At 35.3% G+C, this 13,633-nt stretch overlaps 1 protein-coding gene across 1 annotated transcript in view; it reads right to left on the reverse strand.

The window, feature by feature from the left end:
- The window catches only part of LOC140160946 (uncharacterized), a 162,935-nt gene that overhangs the window by 11,493 nt on the left and 137,809 nt on the right, over window positions 1–13,633 (reverse strand). The window contains 5 exon segments of the mRNA XM_072184295.1: window positions 3–251; window positions 1,188–1,352; window positions 1,582–1,704; window positions 7,695–7,829; window positions 13,052–13,168. Of these exon segments, the coding sequence (XP_072040396.1) occupies window positions 3–251; window positions 1,188–1,352; window positions 1,582–1,704; window positions 7,695–7,829; window positions 13,052–13,168 (789 nt within the window).

The following is a 13,633-nucleotide window of genomic DNA, read 5'->3' on the forward strand; positions in this document are numbered from 1 at the left end:
ACCTTCATTTGGACGGCTATCATAACGCTTGGCTGTTTCCAAGTAATCTTGCTTAGAAGCTGTTAACACAAAGAGCTTTGGATCATTTGGCACCCGTAGAGCTGCCACACCCTTGGAATCAGTTTGTGCTGCAGCATACCTCTCAGTTACACCAGGACTTTGTACTTCTAGTAGTTTGACATCAGCATCTGCTAATGGGTCTTGGTTGCCGAAACTCTCAAAGACGACGACTTTCATCTCTGTAGTGGTTGCTGTTAAATTGAAATGAAGTGAAATGAATATGAAAGTTGGTTCAATGGTTGATTCATGAATTGATGGATGTATTGATTGATTGGTTGATTGATTGATTTGATTTTAAATTCATGTCTATGTGCGCATATTAAGTTACACAGGCCTTATGTATGTGCAAGTATACCGTATTATGTCCTTGCCCGAAATTACTTGAATGGAAAAATTAAAGGCTAGAATTGTGCATAAGGCAAACCAGTTTGGAGGTTCCCCACTCCAACACCTCATTTTCAGGCCGCCTATTTTTAAATTGGTGTCAATGAATATGTCTCAGTCCCATCTCTGTACCATGTAATTTGTAGAAAAAGAAATATTTTGAAGGTATTTGGTTATGTACTTGAAATACCCCCATGACATTTTACCCCAAATTTTACCCATATATCCGGGTTAAAGCCAATGCCAATGACCAAGTCCCATTACTGTACAGCATATCTAGTTTTTAATTTCATTTGGATCCATAATATGTTTTGCAGCAAGTGTATACCAAAACTGCTGAAAAGGGTTTAAATTTCACTTGTCTAATTTTATCAGATTGTGCTTTTCACCTTACATGGAGAGCAATGATGATTATGACGACGATGATGACTATGCTAATAATGAAGATGTATAGATGATCATGATGACGATGACAATGATAATGACATTGATGATGGCGATGGCAATTAATAATGATGATAATGATATACTAGTATCTAGTGATGGTGAATGTGATGATAATAGCAATAATGAACAAAGACAATATCTAAGTCTCCTGTAGAAGTGATACAACTCGTTTTGAGGAATTTGCAAGATGCTTATTTTTTTCTTGATCGGGAATTATTTCTCTTATGTCTTAACATAATTATAATCTTAAATAAAATATTAAGAAAAAACCGCGGTTATTAGTTTATTTCTCTTACGTGCGCAAGCCTCTCCAGTGCCCAAGAAACCCTCTGGACACGATCCACAGCGAAATTGTTTCACAGCGCCCTCTGGTGTTAATCCAAGTTCGCCGGCTCTAAAATCTATGATGTCGATACACTCAACCCCAGGGTAACAAGGTCCATCTCTGCATGTGGTTGAATCTGGTGCAATTGAGAAGAGAAGACAACATTGTCAAATAAAGTCAGCTGAACTATTCTTATTGTGACAACAATATCAATGTTTCGAAATGTAATCTTATTATGGAAAATTATAGTAGGCTGATGTCATAGTGAGTAGATCTTGCGAAGAATTTGTTTTAAATCAAATGGCCTTTGCCCTCAATTAAACTCAGTCAAAATAAGTTTGAGATACTCGAAATTTTCCACTTACCAAGAGGTCTGCATTGTTCACCATTACCAATAAAACCTTCATTGCATGCGCACTTGAAAACACCGTTGACTTTCTTGCATTGGGCGTTGGTATCACACTTACTGGCGTCGCACGCACTATCTTCTATAATAGTTAATCAAGAGAAAAAGCAAAGGTGATATTAATTCGACAAAGTCAAAGACACAATATGTGCTGTATGTATTTATTGGGCTACTATTTCTTCCCCTCTAAATGTTAAATGTTGTTGATTTGGTGACGATAACTTTATAGCTTTATGAAAAGTTTGAGATATCCAAACTCTGCTAGACTAGACTTCGATATACGTGATGCAAAAAACAAATCAAGAACAATAAAGTAGGCGTCTGATAATTTGAAATATCGCAAGTTTGACACGTCGAACTAGAATGTAAAAGTGCAAACAGGACATTCATGTTTCATCATGTTTATATCATAAAACTTTTTGACGGACACTTACAAAGTATTATACAAATGACAGGTTTTGATGTTCTATGCATCGAGACGCCTTCACAAATTTAAGCATAAATATGGAACGATAATATTTGAATAGGTAAGTCTACAACATTCAGCATGTCACAAAAATACAAAAGTACAAAATCCATTAAATGACTATCATGCCTGAAGCAAAAATCACGCTTTTATCTCAGCTCAGACATAAAGGTGCAAGGATTTAACAGGAAATGATAAAATGTACACAGGCAGAGAGAGCAAGACGATAAAAGCGACAAGAAGTTATATGAATGAACAGAATGGGAATGCTACAAATAGGAACTATGACACGCCTAACTAGACAAAACGTGCACTTCGCGTCTGCAAAAAAAACCTCAATTTACTTTTAGCTTGCCAGGCGCGGCGTGCCATCAAGTGCCAACAGGTATAACAAATGGTCTATTGCCATTTGGTCTAATACCATTTCGTCTAATTCCCGCTTCGTCTATATTCGATTGGTCTATTACCAGAAAGGCTAATTGCCACTTAGTCTAATAATCATATAGTCTAATATCCATTTAGTCTAATATTGTTTGGTCTAATAACTGGTATCTCTACTAACCATATAGTCTAATAACCATTTGGTCTAATATTTTTTAATAACCATTTGGTCTAATAACCGTTTGGTCTAAAAACCATTAGGTCTAATACTCGTATGGTCTAATAACCAGTTAGTCTAATATCATTTCGTCTATTTATTAATAAACTAAATGCTTGTAAGACTAAATGGTGTGTAGACCAAATGGGTATTAGACCAAATGGCTATTAGACCTATTGGTTATAGACCAAATGAGTATTAGACTAAATGGTTATTAGACTTAATGGTTTTAGACTTATTGGTTATTAGACTAAATGGTTATCGGACCAAATGGTTATCGGACCAAATGGTTAAAGGACCAAATGATTATTGGACGTAGTGGATATAGACCTAATGGGTTTAGACAAAATGGGTCTAGACAAAATGGATATTAGACCAAATGGTATTAGACCAAATGGCAAATCCCCTAACAAATGATTGGTTAGTGTTCAGATGCAAAAACTGATATATATCAATTTTTCTCGATTTGAGATATAGGCAAATATAACTCGTCATATAAAAAAAAACATAATCAGAAAATATGTGCTGTTTTTAACCATAGTTTCGAAAGTATACGTATTTCTGGGGTGAACCAAACATTCAGGGAGTGAAATGTACTTGATCATGTTAAGAAAATGTTGCCAAACAAATGACCTAGGCGTGGTATAAACATAGGCATTAGCTAAGTCACTTGTCAATTGTTACTGATTAATTTGATAGCCAGGCAGGTTTGGTTCACCCAGAAGAACTGCCCTGGCGGGGTTTCCTCTTCAACGCAAACATTTTGAAAATGACGTTCATCCGCTTTTGCATTTTAACTCTTCAATTGTGGTAGCTGGTGAGGTATGTCACTTTAAAGAGAGTTCCCTCATTTTGTCTTGCTTATGAATTGTATTTTTTTTATTTGTGCTTTGTGCATTGACATAACATACAATGTATGTATATATTTCACATCAGATATTTTTATACATCTAAAGCATTAAGAATATCTGTACCGGTAACTGACATTGTGAACATCTTACTAAATTGAAACTGATTGCACAACATCAACACTATCATGACTGACTATATTAAACACAGAACGATGACTAGCACCGTGCACAGCGATTACAGTGATATCCTCACCAAACTTGAATGATGTCTTTTTGATGGAATTTTGAGAATATTTACTGGACGCTGAGCGTAAAAAACGCTTGGAAATGCTTGGATCATAATCATAGGACTCTATGCCTTCTGAAACTCCCTCTGCAAAGAAGAATCCAGTTGGAGTTGGGAATGTTAGTATTGTTAGTAATGGGCGGGTGATGCAAATTAAGCAATTGTTCCAAAGATTGAAATAAGTTACAACATGTTTGCAGCATAATAATGTTAGTAATTAAAAAAGTTGATTATTTTTCCTGTTAAAATGTCATTGAACAATAATTGTTATCTACATGCATGCATGTGAAACGGTACACTATAGTCTCCTGCCTCAAACGAAAAATGTGCCAATGGTGCAACCAAAACGGATACTTTTCTCCTAGTTTGACGTGATTGTCATTAATGCCACACTATGAGTGGGCTATATCTGAAATATTTAGTTTTCCAATATTTTGGTTTCATCCAGTTAGGGGTTGTTTTGGTGAGATATGTTGTAAGTCCATTTTTGCCACTTTTATTGTGTTAGGACAATGTACACGTATTGTAGCTTAGTGACGAAAGGCAATGCTGAAGCTTGAATAAGCGGGTTAACGTAAAACAAACCCAACAAAAAAGGTTGTCCCGCAGGGTTACAAAGGACCAATATTGTTCCAGAAATAATAGCGATCAAGCTTAATCTATAAATTAGCCCCTGATAGAGGGCATGGCCTGAAGAATGATGATAATCAGATGATGGTGGAAGCGATATCACCATTTTTGACGTCACCATTGGATTAACACATAATCATGAAATCTTCACAAACAATTCTAAATTTGTTTTTTATATGTGGTGTCAAAGCAAAATTATGTTATTCTAAAACCGTTGGGGTACGACAAAGTACCCCACTGTAAGTATGTCAATTTTCCATTTGTAAATGCTAACCGTATATTTTGAATGGGGCTCTCAGCCCTGTATCTTCGTCAGCCTCGTACGTCACGTGTCGCGTGACCTATACCACCTGATGATAATTAAGGGGTAAAAATAAAATGGGCGACGGACAGTCGATAACCTAAGGTTACGCATTGACATTCCTTTCCCAGTATGAGCAAAAACATCAAGGCCGCACGCTCGACAGGGCTGAGGCCGGGAACTCCCATTGTGATGACTTACAACTAATAGATTTCCAATATAATAATGGCCCCGCAGGGCAAGAAAGCAAGAGTAATCTTAGTGTAACATTGACTAACAGTAACCTTAATGTACACCCAACAGTAACCTTGATGTAACATTGACCAACAGTAACCTTAATATAACATTGACCAATTGTAATCTTAATGCAACACTGACCAGCAGTAACCTTAATACAAATTGTTGACCAAAAGTAACCTCAATGTAACATTGACCAAAAGTAACCTTAACCCTAACACTGACCCATGCTTTTTGGTATCGGAAGTCAGAGAAGATCCGATTTTTCAAGAAGAAGAAGAATTTTGACTTGGCTTTTGGGATTCGAACCTTTGACCCCTCGCATGCCAAGCGAACGAACGCGGACCGGTAGCTGCTCGGGTTATTGCTGCCCGGCCAGCAATTCCGTGATCATATCACACTTCGGGTGATTGCGTCATCGCAGACCCTGGGATGCATGCATGTTATGAATTTTTCATCGTGGTATTTTGTGGTTTTTACTGGTGTTAGGGGTAATGTAACATTGACCAACAGTAACCGTAATGTAACATTGACCAACAGCTAGTGGCACATTCTCCGATAAAGTGTCCAAAAAGCCAAATCTGTGTCGCCCATAGTTTCAAGTCGTATTCAGACTTGTTTTGTCAGAAAGAAATGACTTTTATTAATATAACTAATACTTAGGAGTTGCTTTTTAAAATGTGTGGGGCTAGAGGTTGTAACATGCCTAGAAAGTATAAAACAATAAAGCTGATTATGCATATCCATTGTTTTCCTCCATGTCGCCAGTAAAGGTGCGTTCCGTATAATGTGTCCCTGTTCGCTATACATGCGCGCATAATAATGGATTATAGGTACTTTTCATTAGCTGGTATCATGCCCTAATTTTAAAGTATAAAACATCACAACGCAGGTTATTAAATTTTTCCAACAGGTCTTTGAGACTATGTCGCCAATATTGTTCACAGATACGTTACCATATTTCAAATGGATAGCAATCTGTCAAAATAACTACCTATATGAATGTTATCATATGTGATGGATCAAGCAGGCTCCATAGTTATATTATATATGTGGTATATAACACAATGATTTCAAAGTTAAAAAAATCAGGTATATTAATGGCAAAAAATCCTGACGTTACGTTCATGTCGTCACAGATACGTTACCTAAATTCTACCCCCCCTCGGAAAAAACGCTGTAATAAATGAAGCCAAATACCATACCAGACTTTAGTACATTGGGTGATGACTGATCAATATGAGTATTAAGTCGGTAAGTTTTTACACTTGCAAGATTAAGACAAAAGTGTGAAAGGGCTTCACAGATACGTTACCACTGATACGTTACCACCAATGTGTACAAGTAATATTGCTCAAAAATGAAGTATTGTTGAAAAATCACCCATGCATTGTTTTGTGCTCTGAAACTATTAAAGTTTACGATTCTGAATGATTTTCATGAATTCTTCGTGGTTGGAATTTTTCAATTACCGAGACCAAACTTGAACGCTTTATCGGAGAATGAGCCTAGTAACCTTAATGCAACATTCGGACCAACAGAGGGGGTAATTCCGACCCAATGTAACTTACTTTAATTATAACATTGACTAACAGAGGGGATAATTTACTAAACATTAAAGAGACCAGGTTGTATTTAAACTGAACAACTGCGATTCGAAATAATAAGCTACGGCACGTATTTATGATGTCATAATGTCAATCAATGAAGGAAATGTAACACATAACCAAGAATCATTAATCACTTCCACATCAACTTTTGTTCGGCAAATCAGAACCAACTTTTCATGGTATTATTTTACGTATTGCATTGATCATGTATTGCATATCCGTAGGCTAAGGTAGAAAAATGACATTACACAGTAAAGCAAGATGCTGCAAAAACATGTTAAACTTTAACGCTGATCTGATAATGCAAAACATCTTTGAAGAGTATCAAAGTTGTTAATGCAGTAAAACCAACCTTATGAATAATATCGACTTAAAGGACCATCCAGCGATTTGCTTATCCGGAAAATCGTAAATAATCATCAAAATTAAGTTTTTGGCCCTTTTGTCAGAAGCATAGGTATAGCATTCTAGAGGTTATTAGCCTGAAGCCAGGCATTAAAGAAAAATAGGACATTTTACATAAAACTTTAGTAGAGAAATCAGTGACATGTATTTGAATGGGGATTCGATTTTACCAATACTATTGTTTTTCTATTTTTTTTTTGTTATTTCAGAAATATCTAGTGACAATTTGATTTGAGCAATTTAATAATTTTATATTTGTTTACATTTTCACTGGAATCATTGAATGGGCCTTTAACCGCTGTAGCTAAATTAAAATAACATGCAGTATTAATGCGGTCTAATTCTGAGAAAAATAGTCAGTAGCTAGTTATGAATAATATCGATTTTCTAAAACCGCTGTTGCAAAATTCAAATAACATGCAATAATGTGGTCTAATTCAGAGCAAAATGGAATATAACGGTAAAATATGGAATAATTGAACGATAAAAATGAACAAATTGTTCATTATGTCTATCCAACATTCTATTGACGACTCCGTCAAAAAAATATTTTCATAACTGCAGTAATAATGTAGCTGTAATCATGGTAATTGGCACCTTGCGTTGAATAGTTGTACGTTGGCAATTACCACCGATACTGATACATGTGTATCTAAAATTGCAATGATGAATCTGTTGTATTACCTACCTACACACTCGAAACGTCTATTCACATATTGAAATTTGAAGCCCTCTGGGCACAGGCAAATGAAATTGCCGTATGTATTTTGGCATCGTCTCCCGTTTGGACACTTTGCGTTTCCTTCCTTACATTCATCAACGTCTGAAACAAATAAAAATGATTAAGTCAATCAATTATTATCAGGCAGAAAAGCATCATGGCAATCTTTTAATGAGTCTTTTTTTCTAATCTTCGACAGACAAAGACTGATAGTGCCTATAAGCTAAGGTAATATTACAGTACATAATAACAGCATGGTGTCCCTCAGGGTTTCATCTCAGGTCCTATGGTGTGCCTCAGGGTGTCATCTTTGGTCCTGATGATAGTTCGCCTTTTTATTAATGAATTTGCTACAATATGTTGTTAGATTAAGCTAGGCAAGAGACGTTCAGTGAACCATAGATGTATTGTAGATATTAAAGCATATCACAGTTTCTACAGAAAGCATTACGTACAAAATTCGTGTGCGTAAAAAATCCCTATATCACTATTATTATCTGACAAAATCACGCCGATTGTGATACCTAATTTTGGCATGTAATATTATTGATTATGGCATGGAATTACGGGTTTATATGCTTCGGTAATTTTCCGATATTAAAAAGGAGTGCTGTCGTTAGGATAGTATAGTCAATTCTTAAACACTTGAGAACGTTCCTGCAATCTTATTGGTTCTTACCCGTGTGATTTTACACAATATCACACACTTTAAGCGCGTGTGTACCGACGCGATACGTGTACTCGCTATTTGAACCAATCGGAGGCGCATAGCAACAACGGGACTGATCGATGTTAAGCCCTAGGTAATTCCTTGTAAAATATAGGATTTAATTTAATTAACATTTGTAATACTTATGATATTTTTATTTGAATTGTAGTGTTTAAGAATGAGAATAAAGGTATTGTTTTAGCCGCTGTCGTACATCTATCGTCTCACGGGCGACATCATTAGTTCACTGAATCTAGACGGATCAGAAGGAAAGTGTATTTTTCGACATATTTTATTTTTTAAATAATATGTGAAAAATTGAAAAGAGCTAAAGAGTGAAATTAGTTGTGAAATTAGCTAAAAAGTACATTTAGTGAAGAACAAAAATAGGAGCACTTTATGTATTTACATCAAAACAGTACTACATCATCCGGAAAATGATGAAACAATTATGTACAGCATCTGTGAGGTGGAAATGACTTGAAATGGCCGGAAATGAAGAAAAGATTTGCGAATATGACTCACAGAACTCAACATTATATTTATATGTAAAATGAAAAGGGTGCGAAACCTATGATGACCCGATGAAAAGTACATGAATTGCTGGCAACAACAGTAATTTTATTATAGGGGATTTTGATCTAATTAATTGAGGGAACTTTTCAATATATTTAGCTCGATATTGCGAGAAGTTCTGCATGGTTTGCTACATCCAGGATGTAACAACAGTATTTCTCAAGGGGTGCTGCTTAATCATTTTACAACGGGGAAATCCCATCAATCTCAATGATTTTCAATAGCGTTACTGGCAAGACTGCCAGCAAGATTTGGTGTCAAATCTTATTCTCTGTTTCTTTCATTTTCATAAATATTTTGTGATAAATTTTCGGAGTACATGTTCAACAAGACTAACTGGCATTAGTAGTTGCAGAATTAGATTCAAGATTAGTAAGAGAAGAAACTAAAAGTCCGATGACGTCCTATGATGAACAAAAGCTATTTCGTCGAAAGGCTGACCCCACCCTCCCTCTAACATCTCTAAGTTTGAAATGTTGAAAATTCCTACCCGAAAGATCAACTTTGAGTTTTTTTTACAAATGTAGTCGGACTTTTGTTTATAGGACGTCATTAAACTTTGGTTTTTTCCCTTAAATTTAGACATTACAAAAACAGTCCATTTAGGAGACTGAGTCTCTTAAATCAGGCGCTTTGTGTGAGCATGGTGACAGTACTTTGCTGACAATAATAGTTGAATTAGCAATGTATTGAATGTTTCATTTGTTTTGTGTATTTGTTTGTGTTTGGTTTTATCATGGTTGTATATTTGTATTTGTATTGTTGCGATCATGTCAGGTCTATACCCAGTCCATCATTTGGGAGATTAAGAGTCACTCAAATCCGGCGCTTTTGTGTAGGTGTTATTTGCTGTCAATAGTTGAATTGGCAATGTGTTGAATGTTTCATTTGTTTTGTGTATTTGTTTGTGTTTGGTTTTATCACGTTTGCATATTTGTATTTGTATTGTTGCGATCATGTCAGGTCTATACACAGTCCATCATTTAGGAGATTAAGAGTCACTCAAATCCGGCGCTTTTGTGTAGTACTTTGCTGACAATAATAGTTGATTTGGCAATGTATTGATTGTTTCATTTGTTTTGTGTATTTGTTTGTGTTTCGTTTTATCATATGGCTATTTGTATATGCTTTGTTGAGCTCATGTCAGGTATGCCCAGCCCATCATTTTGGAGATAAGTGTCACTCAAATCCGGCGCTTTTGTGTGAGTGTAGTTTGCTGACAGTAATAGTTTGGGTATGTGTTGAATGTATCATTTGTTTTGTGTATTTGTATGTGTTTGGTTTTATCATGTTTGTATATATATTTGTGTTGTTGCGTTCATGGCAGGTCTATATACACACATATCTGAATTTTGTGACAAGTTACAGGTGAAAAACCTTAAAGTGACAGTCAGAGATTTTCTGTATATATTTTGTCCAACCACTCCACCCTCTGCACCGAACCATCAGAACTCATAATAACTAAACGGAGCATAAATCATTGCACTTGCCCACAGTTTCGGGTACTACGCGCTGTGCGTTCGCGTCTTGCAGGATTGATTCATTTTTCTTGGAGGGGGTGAATCTATATTGGTCAAAATTTCCAACATTTTTCGTATTTTGTTCGTTGTAAAAAGTAGCAGAACTTGCAGAAATTCTTTGTCGAGTATGGAATAGTCAATACAGATACCTTGGTGCTCGAGAGATTGGACATAAAGCTATATATTGAACTTGCATGCGCTGAATGGTTGGTGATGCGCGCTCACCTGCGGGGCTCGTGCCTTGGACGTTGGACGCATCAACATCTAAGAGTCTATTCATTACTCTCTCACAACAAGTAATACGCATTTATTAAGGGGGTATTACACCCCTGGTCAATTTTGTGCCTATTTTTGTATTTTTCTCAAAAATTAAAGTACATTGGTGACAAGTAAGATATGTATATTATAGGGGCAAGGACTACAACTACTGCACTGGAAATTTTATTTCAGCACAGACAACAGTTGTGGAGTTACAGTCAAAAATGAGGGAAAACAAATATTTGATCAATAAATCAATAACTACTTGACCTGAGTTGCTGAATTTTCAGTGCAGTAGTTGTAATCTTTGCCCCCATTACATATCTTACCTGTCACCAATGCGCTATAATGTTTGAGAAAAATGTACAAATAGGCACAAAATTGGCCAGGGTAGTACCCCCTTAATCTATTATTAATTTTCCTACTAAACTACTCGCGTACGTATGTTAACCCCGGTTTCCGAATTCGACAGGTGCACTCGCATGATTCGCGCGATAAGAAAGTATCCATCTTACCTTCATTTTGAATATCAGATTATGTCTTTATCAGTTTGATTTCAATGTTGACACCATTTGAATTTCGATGAACTTGATGGTTTGGCCTAACTGTTGTGGCTTATAAATCACTGATTAGGTATACTTTGTGCCGTTTGTTGTTGTTGTTGTTTTGTTTGTTTTGTTTGTTTGTTTGTTTGTTTTTGTTTATTTTGTTTTTATTGCATACTGCATAATTTCATAAAAAGCTATGTCACTTTTAATAATAATTTGTTTGGTGTCGACCTCAAAGCTGAGATTATTTGGACAATTCTAAGATAAGATAATGTAATATACTATGTATTTTGGTTAAATACGCAAATATAGGTACATAACCTAATTTTGAACATGTTGAATCATTGTTGTTACTTTCGAAATTGCAAATAACCTGTTGTTTAGACAGGCATGTCTGTTATCAACTCTAGGTGTTAGAATTGACCAAAAGCTTGCCAATACTCAATAACTGATTGGATTTCCTGTGTGCTGAGTGTTAGTATGAAAATAACTGTTTGCATGTTGCAGACAGACATAGTGAGCGGTGTATGATGACAAGAGGCATCTGCCATGCCACAAGTTTGATTCATCAGCAATCAAAAAACAAGTAAAGGGTTGTGCAATAATTATGAACCCTATTCAGCTTATTGTTTATTATTATTATTATTATTATTATTATTATTATTATTATTATTATTATTATTATTATTATTTGCTTCTCGTCCTGAGGAATTTTATGAATTATTGGTGAACCTGTAAATTCGCCACGTAAACAGAAATCACTGTTAAAACCACAGAGCATAGAAGAAAAAATTAAAGGGTCTGTGCACAGTGGTCTGTGTTCAAATAGATATCATCAAACAATTGTTTTGTATTCTGCAAAATGCCACAGCATACATAATAGCAAAATTTTCGGCGCCTTAATATGCCTTTGTCAACAATGACACGCCAGAGGCGTAAGGGTAAAACCAAAGACATCGATGACAAATGACATGTCATTTTTGTTCACAATGGCTGCTATAGGTTTTATTGCTAGGCCTAAGTTCTAAACCGACGTATTCACATCTAAACTAAACTGAGTATTTTTCAAATTGTTATTATTTTTATAATAATAATAATAATAAAGTGGACGGCGATTATAATTTGCGCCATAGGAAGGGGCAGTCATAGGCAGATGAGCTCAGATGGTTTGCCTCTTAAATTGAAACCCCGAAGCCGATCTGCCCAATATGTCTTTTGGGGGATGGGGGATTGCTGTTGCTCATAATTTCATACCCGATTATACAGAATCAATTTTGAAATCGTCTGATAGTCATTTGATCTATGTCTCATGCAGATTAAAGGTTGACAAATTATATTATGTGGGATTTGATCAGGTATAAACAATTATTTAAAAGAGATTGTTTAGCAAAATACTGAAATAAATAACGTTGTAAAAGTGCTAAACAGACAACGTTATTGAAAAATAAAAATGTCGGGTTTATATGTAAAGGTCATTAAACATTTTAACATTTTGAAATGTTGATAACATTTTATTGCAGAATGCTTTTTTGTCAAACATTTAGGCAAAATCGTTTTAAGTAAATGTTTTTTTGCTTGTTATTTTCAAAGAAATATATTTACCCAACAGTTAAGTTGTTCATAGTTGATTTAAAAGTGAGTAAAAACGACCCATGGATTTCACAGTGTAATTATATAAAACTAATCGATACATTGATTTTGCAAGAGAGTTACCTTCACATCCTAGACCATCCATTGATACCCTGAATCCATCGGGACAGAAGCATGAGAAGCCATCTGAATGTTGCACACAGCCAAATGAACACCTGGTCATATGACATCTGTCATCCTCTGCAAGACAAAACATCATTTCAGTTTAGTGTGAAGATATAACCTGAATGCTGAATAACAACAACATCAATAAGTTATAACATCAACTATTTTGTTTCATGCATGCCCTGCAGCAATTGTAGCGGGGTAATTGCGGAATACGGTGCACCACTTTGATTTATTTACTCATCCCTAACCCTAAACACTTACATTATTAAATCCTAACCCTATAGCCCTAATTTGAGTAATTTGAGAGTTGTGTCCCGTATTCTGCTATTACGTCAACTAAATAATATTTGGGATATTTTAAAATTCACATTAACTTTATTGAATTTTAACTTAATAAGCTTACTTAATAAAATTATTCAGGGAAATCCTCAGAATCCCCAGAAGCCATGAAAAATCTTAACTTTAAAGCAATGCTAAGAATATGGGTTATCTACAAACGCACATTTGAATTTTTCCTCGAATACCGTTTGATAAATA

This window comes from Amphiura filiformis, chromosome 9, assembly GCF_039555335.1.
Source record: "Amphiura filiformis chromosome 9, Afil_fr2py, whole genome shotgun sequence".
Taxonomy (NCBI): Eukaryota; Metazoa; Echinodermata; class Ophiuroidea; order Amphilepidida; family Amphiuridae; genus Amphiura; species Amphiura filiformis.